Source organism: Miniopterus schreibersii (genome assembly GCF_964146895.1).
Source record: "Miniopterus schreibersii genome assembly, chromosome: 3".
NCBI classification, from domain to species: Eukaryota; Metazoa; Chordata; class Mammalia; order Chiroptera; family Miniopteridae; genus Miniopterus; species Miniopterus schreibersii.
Genome location: NC_138103.1, coordinates 38,547,209 through 38,569,114, shown reverse-complemented (window position 1 = coordinate 38,569,114; position 21,906 = coordinate 38,547,209). Strand labels below are relative to the sequence as shown.

Below are 21,906 nucleotides of genomic sequence, written 5' to 3'. Positions count from 1 at the left end.
AGAGAGATACATCCACTGGTTGCCTCCCATGCCTCCACTGGGGCTAAGGATAGAGCCCAGGGTCGGAATCCAATCCCAGACCCTTCAGTCCATGGGCCAGCGCTCTAACCACTGAGCCAAACCGGCTAGGGCCTGTGTCTACATTTTCGTCAAAGGGAATGAAACTACAAAGAATTTGAGTTTTAAATCTCAGAACCAGGGTTTCACTGTTATTTTTCATTAAGTGCATGGCTTATACGCACCCGAAATAGAATAAACATATAACACAAAAACTATTGGAAATGCAGGAATAACATGATTAAAAATACCTAAACAAAAGCTTCTCCTGTACCTTTTTTAGTATCAAACAGCCAAGTATGCCAAAAATAAAAATGCAGCTAACAAACTTTTAAAAACTGTAAATACTTTCTTCCTTAAACAGAACATGTGAATTCTTTATATTCATAGAACATGTACAAAAATTTACCATGTACTTACATAGAAACCATAAAGTTATTTGAAATATTGCAGGCAATGTTCTTTTTTCTCAATTCAACAATATCAGAAATAAAAATAAAAGTGACCAAAAATGTTAAAACACTTGAGAATTAAAAACTCATTGATAATTCATGGGTAGAAAGAAAGCAAAACAAATTACATATTATATCAGTGCTATAGATATAAGAACAGGTAAACTCAAAGCTGTAGGATACAATGAAAGTTATACTAACAAGAAATATTGCAGCCTTCTTTCTCTTTATTATAAAGAAGAAACTCACAAACCATAACAAAAGAATGTAGTACTCTTTGTACAAATCTTAAAAGTCAGAAAAAAATAAGCTGAAAAAGGCAAAATAAACTGATCAATATACAAGCTCAAATTAATGAAATAAGAATAAAGTATAAAAGCCATTAAAACAATATAAAGTGTAATACTTTTTAAAGCGCAATAAAATAAACTTCTTTTGAGTCTGTTCTTGGGGGAAAAAGTGTGTATGTCTGTTTATGTATGATTAGAAAGGAATATTTTTAAATTAAAATAATTAAAGAATATATAAAGGCATATGGCAACCAATTCAACTCAGGGGAAAGAATTCCCTAGAAAAGATAAAAGTTATTAAAAACTTATCCAAATAGAATTAGAAAGCTTGAATAATACCCATACAAGAGTTTGAAAGAATTTTAAAATTACCATTTTTAAAGAGACCAGGACAATGTTTCACCAATGAGTTATAATTTTTAAGGACCAAAGAATTCTATTATTATTTAAACTATCCCAGGCCATACAAAAAATACTAAAATCTCTCCTAGTTATCTATACTAAGATAGTTAACATCATCTTAGTATATCTAACAATAAAAGTATATTGTTAGTATATCTAACAAAAAACATATAAACAATAATTCAATGCCATTAAATAAAATATAAGCTTCAGCAATATATAAAAGGACAATATAATATGATCAAGTAGAGTTCATTCCAGGAACACAAGAAGGGTTCAATATTAGGAAATGTATCATCACCATTAATTACATCAACAAATTGAAGGATAAACCATATGCTTATAATAAAGAATGACAAAAAAGTATTTCATAAAAATTCAGCCATTCCTAATAAGAACAGAGTAATTTAGTTACCAAATAAAAGTATTTAAACATAACAATTCTTAACAAAAACATTAATACACATAGAAATAATCCTTATACGTCTCTAATTAAATGTCTGAGAAACTCTTAATACAGCAAAATACCTAACCTATGGTAAAGTTAGGCAGTGGGAACTAAGAAAGAAGGACAAATTGGAAATTTTCTACACATATATCTCAAACCTACACACACACACACACACATACACACACACACACAAAAGCATAACATATCTATGTATACATTGACCTATGCAAATACCATCAAATTCATACATAAAAATGTATGTGTATCCCCTTACAAACAACATATACACCATACATAATTATACATCTGTATTTATTCTACATTAAAATACTAGTTTACCTGTTTGGGCAGTCGGAACAAGGAATTCTTATAGAAAATGTCCTTAGCCTGGCTCCATGTACCATCGATGATGATGATTGTGGAAGGATAAATGGGAGAATCTAATATAAATTCTTCCAAATTAGCAGCTTCAGCCCCCGGATATAATATTAATGTACCAGACTTCCGACAAACAGTTGAAAGTTCAGGATCTCTAAAAGTTTTTTTAAAAAAAAAAAAATCTTTATTACCTTGTAGGGTGACAAAAAGCTTTATTATTCTTCTTGAACTTCATTCAAAAATACATATCAAACATTTCAGGACTGGAGATGTAATAAGATAGCCTCTTTCCACAAGAAACAAAACAAACTTGATAGGGAAGGAAACAAGTTAAAGAGTCAATTAAAGACAAAATGCTAGCGAGGATGTAGAGAAAAGGGAACCCTGGTACACTGCTGGTGGGAATGCAAACTGGGTGCAGCCACTATGGAAAACAGTATGGAGGTTCCTCAAAATATTAAAAATGGAACTGCCATTTGACCCAGTGATCCCACTTCTAGGAATATATCCTAAGAAACCCAAAACACCAATCAGAAAGAACTTATGTACCCTATGTTCATAGCAGTGCAATTTACAATAGCTAAGATCTGGAAACAGCCCAAGTGCCCATCGGTAGATGAGTGGGGGAAAAAGCTGTGGTAGCCTGGCCAGCTTGGCTCAGTGGTTGAGCATCAACCTATGATCCAGGAGATGGAGGTTCGATTCCCAGTCAGGGCACATGCCTGGGTTGCAGGCTTGATCCCCAGTGGCAGCATGCAGGAGGCAGCCAATCGATGACTCTCATCATTGATGTGTCTATCTCTCTCTCCCTCCCTCTCTCTGAAATAAAGATATATTTTAAAAAACAAACAAACAAACAAAAAAGTTGTGGTACATTTACATCATGGAATACTATGCAGCTGTAAAAAAGAAGGATCTCTTACCCTTTGGGACAGCATGGATGGAAATGGAGTATTACACTAAGCAAAATCAGCCAGTCAGAGAAAGACAAGTACCACATGATCTCACTCATATGTGGAATATAATAAACAAAATAAACTGATGAACAAAATAGATGCAGAGACATAGAAGCATGGAACAGACTGAGGGATCTCAGCGGGAAGGCGGGGGTGGGGGAGTGGATGGGGTGAGATTAATTAAAGCACTTATATGCTTATATGTATAACCTATGAACACAGACATTGGTATCGGGAAGGCCTGGGGGTGGGGTGGATGCAAGGTGGAGGGGATCAATGGGGGGAAAAAGGGGACATCTGTAATACTTTCAACAATAAAGATAAATTTTTTAAAAAAAGACAATAAACAGCATCTCCTTCAAACCAGTGAAAGGTATCTACAAAAATATACAGCCAATTTCATATTTAACAATGTTCCTTGAGATTGGGATCAAGGTAAAGATGTTGGCTTTCACCACTCCTAATACACATTGTCCTGAAGGTCCCAATTATTGCAATAAGGCAAGGAGGGGAAAAGGCATAAAGATCTGAAAGAAAGAAATATAAATGACTGTGTTTGCACATGATAGTACTACTTACACAGAAAGTCCCAAGGAATCTACAAAACATTTTCTACAACTAATAAATGAATTTAAAAAGTCATTGGATTCAGGGTTGATATATAAAACCCAACTGTTTTCTTATATACTAGAGGCAAAAAATTAAAAGTAAGTATTTTTAAATTCCATTTATAAATGATACCAAAAGCAGTATGTCTCATAATCATTCCCCAATGGTTATATCACATACTCTAAGAAAAGCTTAAATTAATCATTACCAGATTAATATTAAATCAATAATCTGAGTGAGCTTTAGTTTAAAATCTATCAGTGAAAAATAAAATAAAATAAAATCTATCAGTGAATAATAATTTACTGAGTAAGCACTCTATTAGGTACCATGGGAAAAAATGAACTGCTTAATATAATGGGCTCAAAATGGGATGAGCTATTTGAAAAGTGCCAAGCTTCTCATCCCCAAGCATATTCATGGAGGGGTTAGATAGCCAAAACGTCAGGGATGGCCCAGATAGTTCCCAACTCTACCAACAAAGGTGCTTATTTTGCAATGAAATAACCTAGATCCAAGAATTACAGAGAAACTATCATTATAAAGAGCCTCTGTGTGAAAGAAGTATCACAGTGTAAATGATGTGGCTATTCCCCATGTAATGAGCTCTGGACCTTGCTTCCATTCCCAACAAAATGGCACAATTCCCAATAGCAGCACCAAGCCCAGGGTGAATTTCTCCCCTGTGGACAAGGCAATGCAAAAACTACAGCAGAAAATTGTATGTAAGAAAAGTGTGTCTAACCAACAGTTTCAGAGAAACTAAAAACGATTATATAAAGTTCTAACATGATGTTATTTTCATTATAAGAGGCTAAATTATAAAGGTAGCTAAAATAATAAAGGAAGGAAAAAGCTTGGTCCATTCCCTGGGCTTCATGCTAGTACAAGTCTTACTTAGCATTTTCATAAGTGAACTGAAAAAGAAATCTTCATATTTTCAAGAGAAATTAAATTTTGCATCTAAAAATATATTTAACTGTGTAGACAGTATCAAAGTAATTTGTGAGGCTTTGTAATTGGGCAGAAAAGCAACAAAGATGATTCAAAGGTATAAAAAGACTTGTAGAAAAATTTAAATACATATAATATATATTCATGATAATGGTTTATAAAATACAGTGAAATAAGATCCAAGAACATTACAGATCTGTTAATGAAGATATCAACTAATGACGGCTGCACATAAAAATACTGGGCCTTATCAAAAACAATATTTTAAGCCCTACCAGTGCAGCTCAGGGTTGAACATCGACCCAGGCACCAAGAAGTCACTGGTCAATTACCAGTCAGGGCACATGCTCAGGTTGTGGGCTCGATCCCCTGTGGGGGCCATGCAGGAGGCAGCAGATCGATGTATCTCTCTCATCGATGTTTCTCTCTCTCCCTCCCTCTCCCTTCCTCTCTCTCTAAAAAAAATAAAATCAATAAAAACCCCCAATATTTTAAATATTACAGGAGAAGGTGTTTTATCCTTAAAAATACATGATGTGCCTATAACTAGAATACTAAATATAGTTCTAGTCACTGTACTTTAGGAAAGCCTTAATGGGCTAGAAATGGATAGATATGTGTTTACTTCTATAAATGCATCTCATCTATAATATTAAAAAAAGGAACAAAATCTAATACAAGTACTCTACCATCTTAAACAAAAATGAAATAAATAGTAAACATATAAGTCTTTTAGGCTCAATATATATTAGTATGGAATTCAGATAATGCTGCCATTCCTTGGTTTATTTTCACTTTGGTCTATTTGGAGCAGGTGTTTTTGTTTATGTTTTGCTTTATCTTGCATTATTTTGAGAGAAAAGGCAGAAGCTAAATTTTTTGCCCACTTCTAATATACTATGTTCTAGGTCTAAAGGGTGAGTTTAAAAAAATGATTTTTAAAGATCTATGTAGAAAAGCATTATTTTAAATTGCCCTAAAAGTTAGTTTACCTTTCTTCACTAAAGCGACGACCAATCTTGACTTTACACTTGTCCGGGGGTAGGCATGCTGCTAATAGAGGAACTGTCCGCAACACTTTGCTTTCCTTTAATTAAAAAATTAATTAAAATGTAGATTTTTACTTAGACAAATACACTCTTAAAACTTTTATGATGAACATCTGATTCATAACATTATACAGAATTTTCACAAGTCCTTTACTACAGACTACACTTTAATAAAAAGAACTACAGTCTCTCTGATTTATCAGTAGTAAATATACTACAAGTATACATTTTTATTCTACTTGGGTATGTTTAGAGCTTTACTGATCAAAACAAGATAACATTAAATCATAGTTAAAATTATTAAAAGTGTAAATTTGTGTTTAACTAAATTGAATCATTTATTCTGAAAAACTTTTTATTCCAATAGTAATTACATTTTGTAGTATGTCAACTTGAAGATAACTGCCTAGATCTTTATGCCCAAAAAGCAAGGAAGTGTTCTAGAACCAAAATGATGGGGTATATCAATGCCACAGAGAAGCGAATCTTAAGAGCCCCCAATGGCCAAACTGGAACAATTTGAGCAACAGAGTAAGTAACATAGTATTTGGATTATAATCCAAAGTATAAAATAGAGTCCAGACTGATATAAATAAATGGGAGAAAAGAGACAAACTTCCTTATAAAAAAATTCCAAGTAGTAAACGTAAATAGTCCCCACTCCAGGAGGCAGAGCTTAATCTCTCCCTCTCACTTGAGTATGGGCTGAATTTATGGCCTTACTTCCAAAGAGTAAAGAGTATGGAAATACAAGAAAAATAATAATTTAGAGTGGAAAAATATGGCGACCATTTCTGTAAATCCCATCAACTATCACAAGTGGTTTTTTCAACACCCTAGCATCTAACACTAAAAACCACCTTTCTTGTTGTCACAAGAACTCTATCCTTAATCCCAGTAGAGCCAGGTGATTAGCTATTCTGCCTTAGTCTGTAATTTTCTTGGTTATTGTGGTCTATAGTGCTCAGTCACTCTCCGGCTCCTCTCCACTGGTCCAACTGGGAATGCCATGCTTGATCAAATAAATAACAGAGCCCCTCTCTAATCAGTTTACCTACATATAGCCCAATATCATCTTTACCAATTTGTATAATCCTTCATATATATATATATATATATATATATATATATATATATATATATATCTCCTCACAGTGAATAATTTGACTATTTTTCTGTCTGTAAAAAAATGACAGTGTCCTTAAGGAATATGAAATACTATTTACTTTACTTTAGGAATATCATTTATCTAGCAAATTAATACACAAAACAATAATGTTACATAGGAATTTACTAAAATAATTAAAAATAAATAAATTTGTGCCCGGCCGGGCGTGGCTCAGTGGTTGAGCATCAACCTGGGATCCAGGCGATCGGGGTTCGATTCCTGGTCAGGGCACATGCCCCGGTTGCGGGCTCGATCAATGACTCTCTAATCATTGATGTTTCTATCTCTCCCTCTCCCTCTCCTTTCCTCTCTCTGAAATCAATAAAGATATATTTAAAAAATAAATAAGTAAATTTATAATTAAATTATTTGTTTATAACAGAAAGAAAAAATATTGCACTCCCCCTGCCCCCAGCAAGCCACCGACACTTCCGCAGGATAGGGTTTGTTAAAGTTGTCAAAAATAAGGCCTACTTCAAGAGATACCAAGTGAAATTTAGAAGACGAGAGAGTAAAACTGATTATTATGCTCGGAAACACTTGGTAATCCAGGATAAAAGTAGTAAGTACAACACACCCAAATACAGGATGACAGTTCGTGTAAACAACAAAGGTATTGTCGGACTGCTTATGTCCGTATGGAAGGAGATATGATGGTTTGTACAGCTTATGCTCATGAACTCCCAAAGTATGGAGTGCTGCAGCACATTGCACAGGCCTGTTGTTGGCCCACAGGCTTCTCAATAGGTTTGGCCTGGACAGGATCTATGAAGGCCAAGTGAAAGTGACAGAGATGAATACAATGTAGAAAGCACTGATGGTCAACCTGGTGCCTTCACCTGTTATTTGGATGCAGGGCTTGCCAGAACTACTACTGGAAATAAAGTTTTTGGGTCCCTGAAGAGAGTTGTGGATAGAGGCTTGTTTATCCCTCATGGTACCAAATGATTCCCTGGATATGATTCAGAAAGCAAGGAATTTAATGCAGAAATTCACTGGAAGCACATAATGGGTCAGAACTTTGCAGATTATATGTTACCTAATGAAAGAAAATGAAGATGTTTACTTAAGAAACAATTCTCTTAGTACATAAAGAACAACGTAACTCCAGACATGATAAAGAAGATGTGTAAGAAAGCTCATGCGGCTATACAAGAGAATTCAGTCTACGAGAAGAAACCTAAGAAAGAAGTTAAAAAGAAGAGGTGGGTCAGGGCACATGCCCGAGTTGCAGGCTAGATCCCCAGTGGGTGTCATGCAAGAGGCAGCTGATTAGTGTTTCTCTCTCATCAATGTTTTTTTCTCTCTCTCCCTTCCACTCTCTCTAAAATCAATAAAAACATATTTAAAAAAAAAAAAAAAGAAGAAGAGGTGGAACTGTCTCAAAATGTCTCTTGTCCAGAAGAAAGACTGGGTAGCTCAGAAGAAGGCAAACTTCCTCAGAGCTCAGGAAAGGGCTCCTCATAGGTAATAAAACACACCACAATTTTATATAAAGATCTTTCAGATACAGACAACAATATATTTATTGACCAAGCAGCAAAAACTAAACAAAAGTATTGTAGTAACAGTATTCAACAACCACAAACACATACACATACACATACACACACACACACACACACACATATACACCCTTTAGGTATGTACATTTTCGTGTGTACTTCTTTCACTCCCAGGTTCCTGGAGTGTTGATTAAAGTCATATGTAAAAAATAAATTTAAAGATGCTGAGAATAGTTAAATTCATCTACCTGATAATGGAAAAGAAAATAGGAAAGAATTTGCTGAGATTTTTAAAAGAACATGTAACAAGCTGGAGTTCTGAGGAAGCATGAAAAAGTAATTTAGAGCAACTAATATATAAATGAAACTAGGAGGAGACAGGTGAGGTGGGGCCTTCTAGGACATTTTACAGTGTTTCATACTGTTTTGTTCCCTCTCGACCATCACTAGGAGACTCTGACACATACTGAAATCACTTCCCAAACTTTTATCAAATTAACACATGTATATATGTCAAATTAAATAGTGCCAAAAAATTTATAATGTTCCCCAATACGCTCCCCTATAGCACTTCCAAAGGCAATCACTTTAACTCTTTTAGTTATATTTTCTGGTAGTTATCTCCATATTTCTAAATAATATGTGTTTTGCTATTTCTTGATTTATTAATTTTATAACATCAAATAACTACAAACTACCATTTATTATCATCATCATAACTAACTTTAATGTTCATAATTCAAATTGTATTTTATAAATATATTTAATTTACTGTTCACAATCAACCTGTAAAGAAGTATATCTTTTAACAAGTCCATTTTACTAAATGACAAAACTGAAGGGAGGTTAATTAATTTGCCCAGGGCTACAGAGTTTACAGAGTTATTAAGGATTTAAACTCAAGCAATCTGGCTCCTGAGCCCTTTCTCTTAACTACTTGCCCTTTATAACTACAGCCTCTCATAATAAATGAGGATTCAGCTTTCTGACATCACTCCTTACCCTCAAGTCTTCTAATATTATTTTTAATCCTCATTTGAAGACATGTTTTGTTTTATTTTGGGGTTTTTTTTTTTAAGTGATTTTAGAGAAAGGAAGGGAAAGAGAAAGTGAGAGAGAAACATCAATACACAAGAGAATCACTGATTGGCTGCCTCCCATACACACCCTGACCGGGTATTGAATTGGAACCCTGGGTACGTGCCCCGGCTGGGAATTCGACCCCACCAATTTTCAGTGTATGGGATGATGCTTCAACCAACTGAGCCACATTGGCCAGGGCTTCTAATATTTTTAGTTAAATCAATAAACAGTGTTTACATCATTATGGCTACATATGTACTGTTCACAAATGTCGAAGCAGTTTAACATTTCTTTCCTGTAAAGCTTTTTGTTACTTTTGAGAAACTGTTTTGTTTTCGTCCTTAAGTAATTGTCTACATATATATATATACCTACTCTTTGAAATGCTCCATCATATAACCTCCACATAATCTATCAATGCTCAATATAACAGGAGGGTACACACAACCCACACATGGGGTAAACCTAGAGCACTTGGCTCAGGTAACCAGGGAGACTGTGCCCCACTACATAAGGCCACTCTACTAAGACTGGGAGATATAGCAGCTCTAGCTAATACCTAGAAACAAACAAAGAGGCTGCCAAAATGAGGATAAAGAAACATGTCCCAAGTGAGAGAAAAGAGCAAAACTCCCCCAAAAAACTAAACAAAGTGGAGACAAGCAATCAACCAGATTCGGAGTTTAAAAAACTGGTTATAAGGATGATCAATAATCTCAGTGAGAACTTCATCAAAGAGACAGGAAACATAAAAATGGAGATAGAAAAAATAAAAAATAACCAATCAGAAATAAAGAATACAGTAATTGAAATGCAGAATAAATTACAAGAAATCAACAGTAGAGTAGATTGAAGTAAAGGATCAAATCAGAGATTTGGAAGATAAGAAAGCCGAAAACACCTAATCAGAGCATCAATAAGAAAAAAATTTCAAAAAAATGAAGAGGGGTCTCTAGGACAACATCAACCACACCAACCAATATTCACATCACAGGGGAAGCTAACTGTTCAAAGCAAGAAATTGAAAACCTATTTGAACAGTTAATGATGGAAAATGTCCCTAACTAGTGAAGGAAATAGACATACAAGCCCAGGAAGTGCAGAGAATCCCAAACAAGATGAACCCAAAGAGGCCCACACCAAGACACATCATAATTAAAGTGCTAAAGGTTAATGACAAAGAGAATCTTAAAAGTAGCAATCGAGACACAATTAGTCACTTACAAGGGAACTCCCATAAGACTGTTGATTTCTCAACACAAACTTTGCAAGCTAGAAAAGATTGGCACAAAATATTCAGTGACAAAAAACATGGACCTAGAACTAAGATTACTCTACCCAGCAAAGCTCATTTAGAATCAAAGGACAAATAAAGAGCTTCCCAAACAAGAAAAAGTTAAAGTTCATCATCACCAGACCAGTATTACAAGAAATGTTAAAGAGGCATCTGTAAAAAGAAGGAAAAAGAGATTTAAAATATTAATAATAAAAAAGCAATAACTACATAGCTATCAACAATTACTTTAAATGTAAATGGGTTAAATTCTCCAATCAAAAGACCTAGGGTAGCTAAATGGATGAGAAAACAAGACCCCATATGGTGCCTACAAGAGACTCACTTCAGATCAAAAGACACACAGACTGCAAGTAAAGGGATGGAAAAAGATATTTTATATAAACAGAAACAAACAAAAGAGCTAGGGTAGTAATACTTATAACTTACAAATCAGACTTTAAAACAAAGGCTAGCCCTGGTCAGGTGGCTCGGTTGGTTGGAACATTGTCCCATACACCAAAAAAGGTTGCAGGTTTCCCAGTCAGAGTACATGCCTAGGTTGCAGGTCTGATCTCCAGTCAGGGCACATACCAGAGGCAACCCATCAATGTTTCTCTCTCACATTGATCTATCTTTCTATCTATCTATCTTTCTATCTATCTATCTATCTATCTATCTATCTATCTATCTATCAATCATCTATCTATCATCGATCTCCTTTCTCTCTCTCTCTCTGTCTTCTGCTCTCTCTCAAATCAATAAACATATCCTTGGGTGAGGAATAAATAAGTAAATAAATAAGTAAATAAATAAAAAATAAAACAAAGGCTATATATATAACAGGAGACAAAGAAGGACCCAGCAATTCCACTTCTGGGTATTTATCCAAAAACACCCAAAACACTAAATTGAAAAGACATATACAGTTGTATGTTCATTGTGGCATTATTTACAATAGCCAAGATATGGAAGTAACCTAAGTGTTCATCAACAGATGAATGGATAAAGAAGAAAAAGTGGTGCATATATGCAATGAATGGAATATGACTCAGCCATAAAGAAGAACATCTTGCCATCTGCAACAACATGGATGAACCTAGAGGGTATTGTGCTGAGTGAAGTAAGTCAAACAGAGAAAAACAAATGCCATATGATATCGCTTATATGTGGAATCTAAAAAATAAAATACACAAAACAAAAACAAAGTCATAAATACAGAGAATATTTTGATGGTTGCCAGATGGAGGGGGATTGGAGAGATAGATGAAAAAGGAGAAAGGATTAAGAGTACAAACTGATAGTTATGAAACAGTCATGGGGATGTAAAGTATAGCATAAGGAATGTGGTCAATAATATTGTAATAACTATGTATGTATCAGATAGGTACTAGATTTATCTGAATGATTACTTCACAAGTTAACTAAATGTCTATAATCACTATATTGTACACATAAAATTAATGTAAAATTATATGTCAACTTTAACTGAAAAATCAAAATTATGAAATAAAAATAAATATGCTGAGAGTTACTTCTATTTTAACAAGAAAAGACATCAATGAATATAAGCTGTGATCAGAAATTTTAAAACAATGATTTTCCTAGTTCTTTAATCACAAAAATCTCTTATTTCCTTCACACAAAATTGTTGAAGTTCTAAATTTCTATACTATTCAATGACACCGTTTTTATGAAATAACATCATTTTCTCTATCTCCAAAGCAAGCAACAGTATACTATCACATAATATATAAAAGAAACTATTTTTTTCCCAAAGAGAAAGATTTTATCATCAATTTATTTCTAGAAATGCCAAATAGCTGGGAGGAATAAATATGTTCATCTGTGTGTTTCCTCTTGTATACTAATATTCTATTTGAAATTGTGTATTTTACAAAATCTTACTCACCTCTGCCGGATGCTGAATTATGTACAAGTGGGTGGAGATGTGCAGAGGATGCATTGGTAGAAATGGACATAAACACACTTTCTGAGGTCGGCTAAAGGGCATAAAAAAAAGAAAGCCTATAAATGTTTACAATACAATGATATTACAATAATCTAAAACTCGAATATAATCCAACATCATTATATAAAGAAATTTACTGAAGTTGCATTCTTTTTTTTTTTCAATCCTCACCCAAGGATATTTTTTTTATTGATTCTAGAGGGGAGGGGAGGGGAGGGGAGGGGAGGGGAGGGGAGGGGAGGGGAGGGGAGGGGAGGGGAGGGGAGGGGAGGGGAGGGGAGGGGAGGGGAGGGGAGGGGAGGGGAGGGGAGGGGAGGGGAGGGGAGGGGAGGGGAGGGGAGGGGAGGGGAGGGGAGGGGAGGGGAGGGGAGGGGAGGGGAGGGGAGGGAGATAGAGAAACATCAATCAGTTGCCTCCCACATGCACCCCAACTGAGGATCAAACCCGCAACCTGGGTATGTGCCCTGACCTGGAATTGAACCCAAGACCCTTGAGTGCACAGGACAATGCTCCAACCAGTGAGCCACACCAGCCAGGGATAAAGTTGCATTCTTTTAAAATGAAACACCAAGAATGAATTTAATCACTCAGACTTTAGATATGAGAATTTGGGAAAAGATTCAAGTAAATTCTTTGCCATGTATATAGATCAAAGTACCTCAGAAAATGTTGTCTTAGTTATCTGTAGTGAAAGAATACTCATAAATCACCACCATGGTCTTTTTACGCATGAAGCAACATTTCTACTAAGTTGCATTCCAAATTAAGAACAGATCTCATGTCAAAGAGAAACCTGGCAACTTTTCTACATCATCTGAAATTGGAGGAAACAATATGATAATAAAATATTAGAAAAGAATTATTACCACCTAGAAGAGAGTTCTAATCAAATTTAGCCATGGGTCAACATGGAGAGCTTAATTGTGAGAAGAAACCCAAACAGCAGCCACCAAATTATATTTGGCTAGAATTATATCCACAGAGTGTCTGCCTGTTTTCCCTTTTGCTATTTACTTTGTTTTGTTTTACTTACTTTTTAGTGCTTTACTGCTGTCTCAGGAGCACATTCATTACAAAACTCAGATGGAATAAAAGGGTACACTTCCCATCTGAGTCCTTCAATCTAGGGCATTCTCTTCTCTAGGGGCAACCAATGACCAATTTCTTGTATGTCCTTCCAAAGGAACTGTAGGAACATATATGAATATTTTACCATTTTACCATTAAACCCTACATTTGATATGTGTGTTTATAGTATGAAATTCATCAAGGAGCCAGACACAGCATATCATGGAAATAAATTTTCACAACAGATCACTATTACAGAGAGGTTATATGACATTAAAATAGTATACAAGTGAATGTTATATTAAAGGGAATTCCCAACGGCATACTAGCTACTACAAAACTAATCACTATCAACTCCTTCTATAATTTTGCTTATGCAGAATAATAGCCTAAGGTAAGAAATGCTTATGTTAAAAAACCATAGAGTATGACTAAATTGGCTCAACAGTATCGACCACCTCATTCTGCAAGAAACTGTCAAACTCATGCTCCTGCTGAAGAAATTATCTACATAATAATCTTAGGCAGAGGTATAAATGACTCCTCCCCTCTCCACCATCAAAACTAAAATGGATGATTAACCCAAAGAAAACCAGTATACTTGCTTTCCAGTTACATACGAAGTGATCTGGTATGATTACTCTGCCCTACACTGGATTCCTTCTCAGGAATGTGAGATTTTAGGAACAGAGTCATTTAATGATAAACACAAGTAAACAAAGAAGGGAGCTGAGAGTGACTGACTGAAGTAGGTATATTGACAAACATATCAAGGGCAACAATTAGAAAGGAGTCTTTATTCAATAGAATAAAAAAAATGAGGCACATTCAACTTCTAAAATTTTCTGACTTTATGTATTTTTTTTTTTTAATCCTCACCAGAGGATCTGCCTACTGATTTTAGAGAGAGAGGAAGGGGGGTAGAAAGACATCGATGTGAGAGAGAAACATAGATCAGGATGTGACCTAACCAGGGAAAGAATGTGCAACCTAGGTGTATGCCCTGACCAGGAATCGAACCCATAGCCTTTAGTGTACAGGACAATGCTCCAACCAACTGAATCACCCAGCCAGGACTAAGGGTCTAACTTTTTTACATGAAAATCTGTGTATGACTGAATGCACAGATGTCAGCAAAATTCTTTTATAAAATGTAATTTCAGCCCAGCCAGTGTTGCTCAGTGGTTGAGCGTCGACCTCTGCACCAAGAGGTTGCCGGTTCAGTTCCCAGTGAGGGCACATGCCGAGGTTGGAGGCTCAATCCCCGGTGGGGACCATGCAGGAGACAGCCAGTTGATGTTTCTCTCTCATCAATGTTTCAGTCTCTCTTTCTTCCTCTCTCTCTAAAATCAATAAAAACACATTTTTAAAAATGTAATTTCAGATCAGATGAAGAAATTTTAAAAATTCAGAATTTAATTTCATATCAACTTAAATATCTGTAAATTGTATGATTCTAAAAATATGAAAGAATGCAAAAAAAAAATCAAAATCAAATGTCCTATGCAGGAAACATCCACACATTAACAGAGCCAAAGAACTGCAAATTCCAACCAAGTAAACACACTAGGGGGAAGCTGCAGATTTCTGTGGGTAACAGAAAACTAGGTAAACACACCCTGAAAATAACATCTTTCCCTCATGGTATATATGGTGATTATAAAAGTCCTTAATATGACGGTTAGAATAGTGCAAAGACTGCTCTGATATTGGTAGCTCTGGGTTTCATGCCAAAACCTCTGTTCAAAAAAGTAAGGGAGAAAAACCAACCTTCAGTTACCTGGGATGGTAACTTCTTTGAACTTTAGGAATACTTAGAATTAAATAGTTTGGAGGGTTCCACTTCCAGAATGATAGGGAAAGTTGCTTCACAGACCCACACACCAGTGAAACAAGCAAAACTGACAAAAACTATTTTAAAAAACAACCATTTAAAGTCTCGAAATTATCCTGAGGACATATTTAAAATAAAGAAATATTATTCAAGAGTATCTACTAAAATTTAGTATAGGTGAAACCAGACATGAAAGGGTCCAAGCTGTCTGCTGCTACCAGTCAAATAAGTAGAGACGAGGTTGAATCTTTGTCATGCATTTATTAATCAGATAGCAGCAATCAGAGAGAGGCGGGTGTAACACCCTGAAAAGACCACTCTGACATTTCATTTCAAACACACTCATATAGGGTCAGTGGGTAGGAAAAAATCTAAAGTTAGCGAGTTCCCATCCCCGGGTCTGCCTCCTTTGTTTGTCCTTGCAAAGATTAGCCCAGAATGCTGTCTCCCTTCAGATAGGTTCTGTCCTTGATCTGGGCTCTGGGCTGCCTTATCCCCAGGCCCTGTTCTCCTGCTTGCCACACATCCTTCAGTTTCCCAGAATCTGTAAGAAAAGCTCTTCTTTATAGTGAATAGCTATTAAACAGCTGTGATTCTATTTCTATTATGTGCCTCTCCCCTGTCATAGGGACAGTTTATGGTATTTCCTACCTTGCCCCAGCTCAGGTTGACAGATGCTCCATTCCAGGTAGGTGTGGCCAAGAAAACAGAGCTCCCTCACAGCTCTTAATCAAGGTTTACTGTATGTCACAGAAAAAGGTAGGTCATCAACATTTCTCATCCCCTCCAACTCCAAGTTAAAGAGGCTACATTCCCAGTGAGTATCGCTAAGAGATAAGAGGCTCCCTTTCTCCAACCAATCTCCACCTATAAAACAGAAACTTTATCACAGGGCGGCAGGCTGAGATTGCTGGGGATCCACTGCTCTCACCCCCATTTGCTCAAAGTACACCAGAAGTAACAAGTCAGAGGCTACTGCCCAGCCCTGTCTTATTCTATCCCTTCATTTTCTTACATATCAAATATTGATCTCTCCTTCACTTCCTCTCTAATACTTAAGCAATTAGCTTCTATTATAAATGAAATTCAGAGTCTCAGATCATCCATTGTTATAATTTGTGATCATTCTAGTAAGTGATAGCATAAGAGGCAAAAATATTTACTAATAAAAAAACAGCTAAGCACTTTATGCGTAAACACTGTAACTGTGATTTAGGCTAAAACTAATTGTTTTGGCTTATGCTTTGGCATGCTCATAAAACATAATTACCTATTTAATTTTAAAGCATGTATCCTTTATTAACCTAAGTCTTATTACATTTACTTCAAACTAATAAAACTACAGCTCTTTTAAACATTTTGCATTACAACTGATCAACTTTATATTTAGCAAGTTACTTTACAATATGAATTTGTGCTTATTTGTTTATACTTTAACAGCAATTTTCTTCATACTTTCCTCCTCCACAATGGTCTGTATACACTGCACTGGTGATTAGCTGTCCAATTGTTAAACTATCTCTTACCAAACTAATGGGTAAGTGTACAGTAACTGCTTTCCTCATTCTAAAATCTTTTTCCAAGGAACAAAAATTCTTCCTACATCCCAACTTAACTCTTAAAGATTTAAATATTTCAAAACAATACTAGATTAAAAAATGATAAATTCAGCAAACTTTTATTCAAATATTTACTGTACACCTAACTATGCCAGATATTAGGCAGTTGGGACAACAAAACCAAGATCCCTGCTTTCGTGGAGCTTATTTGTTCTCGAAGTGCCAGAAAATTCCTTTCTTCTTTTGAACTACTGTGCTTGATGGGGGGGGAAATACCAGAAAACTACACACCAATACATTATTTATAAATAATGGACATCATTTTAAAATAAAAATCAAACTACTTCTAGAATCTATATAGACCTAAGGAAGAAAAATTAATGTCTGAAGAAATCAACCAGTCAATTTGGTATAGGTTTGGAGAATAGCTTATTAAGGTATGTCACTGACAAGGCCATTGTCTTGCTATGTGATCTTGAGCACATCACAGGTTTTCCAATTTCCTCCTTCATAAAACTGGTAATAAAGCACCAAGAAAGTTCTGGGGAATAACTACTGAATGAATCATAGGCAAATGTTATAAAATTGTAATCATTTGTGACTATTAATTTTCAGCTAATTAGAACAGAATGACCAAAGTAAGAGATGAGGTTTTTCCCTCTTCCACATGTATAATGCATTGCAAATATAAGTACTGTTTTCCATCACTGTGGTTTATCTTCTTTAAAATATATACAACCCAGTTAATGTTAATTATATTTTTAAAATATAAATGAAATTTTAGAATAATTTCCCTAAGGGAATTTTATGAAATAAGCTTTTGTTTTTTTTCTCATTAAGGATTATAGGAATAAATATGTAGGATTCCTGTCAGACTAAGACTGACTGGCTTCTGAAGTGAAAGCTGTAATACGAGGGTAATCTGTCACTCTAGGCATGCTATCTCTGACAGCCTGTATGCAAATGAAATTATAGCTGGCACATGACCAGAGATGTTTGAACCTACAAAAACCATTTTTCAAAAATTTAATTAAATTTCTTACATAATATTCACTGACAACTATTTTTCTAATAATACTAATTTTAAATATGAAAATCTCACAAAAACAAACTGTAAAGATTAGTGAATAGATTTTCAAGAATTACTACTTTTAAAGGATTTCTTTTACACACTAAAAATACCCCAAAGGACACAAATGTAGGGACACAGAAAAATTGTGCACCTCAGATTTCCTAATACTCAACAAAATTTTTATAGTCCCTACAGAGTGAAAAAGCAAAGAACAAAGAGTTTCATAGCCTCTGCTAGATTAGTTGAATAGACACTCATTACACATAAAAATGCCAACAATTTTGTAATTTTAAAACAAGCTTTGAAAAACTAAGTACCACAGTGCCCTCTACTGTCATTTTAAAGAAACTTAATCTGTATAATAAACTAGTTTTTAAATTTATGAAACTATATTCAATACAACCAATTAAAAAAGAAACAGCTCTTCTTTATTAATATATTATAGTAAACTTTTACCTCATAAAGAGAAGAAAAATAGATAACTCCTATTATGTCTGATTGCTTCAAATATAAATAACAATATTCTCATACCCCTCAAAACTGTTTTTATCACTATACTATTTTACTTTTTAACTGCCTTCAGGCGTACAGGAAGGATAAGCTTAGAAAATAAAATTATGTTATAGGAAAGGAAGCAACTCTATAAAGAGAATATCTTTAGATGAGATTTCAAAGACCTGTGCTCCAGAGAGCATGCTTAAAGCAGTGTTCTCCGAAGTGCGTTAAGTAATATGACCCAATGGGATGCAAAAGAAAATATTATCACTTCTATTTATAATTAAGTATTACTAATTATTAGTACAGAGAATACCACTCCCTCCTTGGGTTGGTATAGGTACACTGATAGAAAGGGAGAAGTTCCATACCATGGAGTGTTAACAATGGCACTCGCAAAGAAACTACATTCACCCACAGAGAATCTATGTTGAAGGAAGTCTAATTATACAATCACAATGAACAAGTATACAACAGCTGTTTCTTTCTTACTCCTAGTTCAAACTCTTCATTAGAATTAAAACTCTAATCAGATATGACAATAATTTTAAAAAGCAGAAATTATACAGATTAATTGTGCTGTGGATTCACATTTCACTATCATTAACAATGAACCTCACCATAAGTACATATTATGGCCTCAAGATAATGGGTAATGACAGTATGATTCCATCACAATTAGCAAGACATTTTTAATAGTTTATTTCATATTATCTCTTCCTTAATCATATCTCTTTTTGTGTAGGTTTCATGAGGCACATCATACATTAATATATAATAAATGTAAATAATCACAGATAAATAGAGATAAGCTTATCAACAAGATCTATAATTAAGAATATTTTTAGCAAGTGTTATTATAATTAAAGAAGCCTTCAGATGAACCAGATGCTTCGAAAACAAAAGCCTTGAGTACAGAGAGTGACTATATACAGCAGCTGTATAAAGTCCCTATTGTGGATGACAAAGTGATGGATCACTGTGACCGAGAAGCTTATCATAAAGTAATCACCTATATTCTTATGCTATTACTTTCTCTTCTACAAAAATATAAATATAAATATAGCACACATCTTTCTTAATAGCAAATTAAGTTAATTACTCTTCCCTCTGCAAACTTGTATTTTCATAATTTGTTTTAAATACTAGTCATTTAGACATGTTGTCACTCACATTCAATTCACTATGAATTCCAGAGAAAACAATTTCTTACTTATTTTTCAATAACCCAAATTGTATACTTACTGGATATTGGATATTAAAGAAATAATGACTGAATGAATAACTTCCCACGTGATTTATCAAAGTGAGCTTCCAGATCCCAGTGTAGCAGAATTCTACGCTCCTTATCCACTGGCCAACTAAAGGGAACAGCATAAATGTCCAACATGACAATCCAGAAATCAAAGGTTAAAGTGGTCCCAAGGACTAGCTATCCCCTCAGTAGAAATATTTTACCAAGAATAGCACAGAATTAAGGGACCATGTTACTAGAAAATATTTTCATTTGTCTATTCTTTCCTCTCCTTTCCCTTACCTAAAAACTATATTTTAAAATACAGGCTTTGTATAGCTGATTTATTAAGGAAGTATTCCATCTAATTTTATATAAATGTCCATTTCTTCAAAAGAGCAAGAGGAGATTGAGAATTTTCTCTGATATGAAAAAGAAAATATAATAAGGTTTAAATCAGTGTTACTTGACTACATAAGAAAATACAATAATGCTATGAATAAGTCACTGATTTTGATGCCCTTAAAAGAAGTATTTTTCATCAATGTAACATTTATTTGTAGCTGGAAAGTGAGTGCTTTTGAAAGCCCCAGAATGAAACAATTTATTTATGGTGAGCTGTAGTATTAACACATGCAAAATTATAGAATAAACAAAGAAGGCTATTAAATGCCCTTAATCTCTGAATCTAGAAAACTACCCTAATACGGCAGAAGTTGACTAACAGCAAAATAGACCGATTTCATAAATAATAATAATGATATTTCATGGAGGGGAAATGAAAACAAGAAGAGGGAGGAAAAATAGGGGGAGGGGAGAAGAAGGGAGAGGAGGAGAGAGGAAGAAAAAGAAGAGAAACAGTAGGAAAAGGTAAAGAGGAAGAAATTAACATTAATTGAACACTTTTATGTTACAGGCACTATGCTAAATATTTGACCTTCACTTAATTCTCATAAAACCTGTAAAGAAAAGGTAGAATTGTTGTCCTAATTTACAGATGAAGAAACCAAGATTTAGAGAGGTTAAGCAACTTTCTCAAGAGAAAACAGCTGGGGCTAGAACCCAGTTCTGTCTAATTCAAAAACTGATGCCCTTAACTAACCCATTTTGTTGATTCCATATAAGCATTTAATGTTCAATGAAAAGTTTTAACACATAATTCTATGTAGCTTCCCTAGGTCCCAGAAGGCCTAGCACTAGAATGAAAACACTTGGTGATAAACAAACAAACCTAAGTGTCTAAAAGAGACCCCCAAGAAATAAAAGGTGAAAGCCAAAACATTCATAAAATTCTCCAGTACAGCCCGGCCAGGAGTGGCTCAGCAGTTGAGCATCAACCCAGGATCCAGGTGATCAAGGTTCGATTCCCGGTGAGGATAAGCCTGTTAAGAGATTCCAGGAGCCAAGCTGAAAGAGCTCCCAATGGCCCCCAAAAAATAATCTGGGCAACAAAATAAATAATAGTATTGGATTATAACCAAGAGAATAAAATAAATACTCATAATTCCACACAGACATAAACAACTTAAATTGGAAGAAACAGCTCTTACACATAGAAAAATTCCAATCAATAAATGTAGAAATAATTATGTAAGTAGAAAATCACCATTAGAACACCATAACGATAATTGTTACAGGCAAAGTCTACTGATAGATGCAAAAATTACTGGGCAGAAATTTGAGGAAAAACAGAATATTTGGATAGTCTTAAAATAACCCCCCTCTAAGGTATTTATTAATTGCAAAGGGGAAAAGAGTAGCTTTACAGTAGAAAAACCCAGCAGACACCACCTTCACCAAGTGATCATGGTTAATCTCATCAGGAATAAGGCATATAGACATCATGTACCTCTGTTCTAAGAAGGACACATCACACTGTAATTATTTCTGCCAAAAAATGTGTAACCTCATTCTAATCACAGAGAAAACATGAGTCAAACCCAAACTGAGAGACATTCTACAAAAATAACTGACTAGTTATTCTTCAAAAGTATCAAGACCATGGGAAACAAGAAAGGCCTGAGGAGCCATCACAAACTCGAGGA

At 34.8% G+C, this 21,906-nt stretch overlaps 1 protein-coding gene and 1 pseudogene across 4 annotated transcripts in view; one reads left to right on the top strand and one right to left on the bottom strand.

Annotated features, from left to right (window-relative positions):
* The window catches only part of DTWD2 (DTW domain containing 2), a 69,776-nt gene that overhangs the window by 35,429 nt on the left and 12,441 nt on the right, over window positions 1-21,906 (bottom strand). For all 3 annotated transcript variants that reach the window (XM_081132780.1, XM_081132781.1, XM_081132782.1), the window contains exons 2-4: window positions 12,540-12,630; window positions 5,542-5,636; window positions 1,992-2,184 (exon numbers count right to left, since the gene is read on the bottom strand). In XM_081132780.1, coding sequence (XP_080988906.1) covers window positions 1,992-2,184; window positions 5,542-5,636; window positions 12,540-12,630 — 379 coding nt within the window. The remainder of the gene's footprint in view (window positions 1-1,991; window positions 2,185-5,541; window positions 5,637-12,539; window positions 12,631-21,906) is intronic.
* LOC308554436 (large ribosomal subunit protein uL18 pseudogene) lies at window positions 6,099-8,237 on the top strand (annotated as a pseudogene). Its single transcript has 3 exons — window positions 6,099-6,129; window positions 7,149-7,971; window positions 8,138-8,237. The product of its transcript is annotated as a large ribosomal subunit protein uL18 pseudogene (transcript).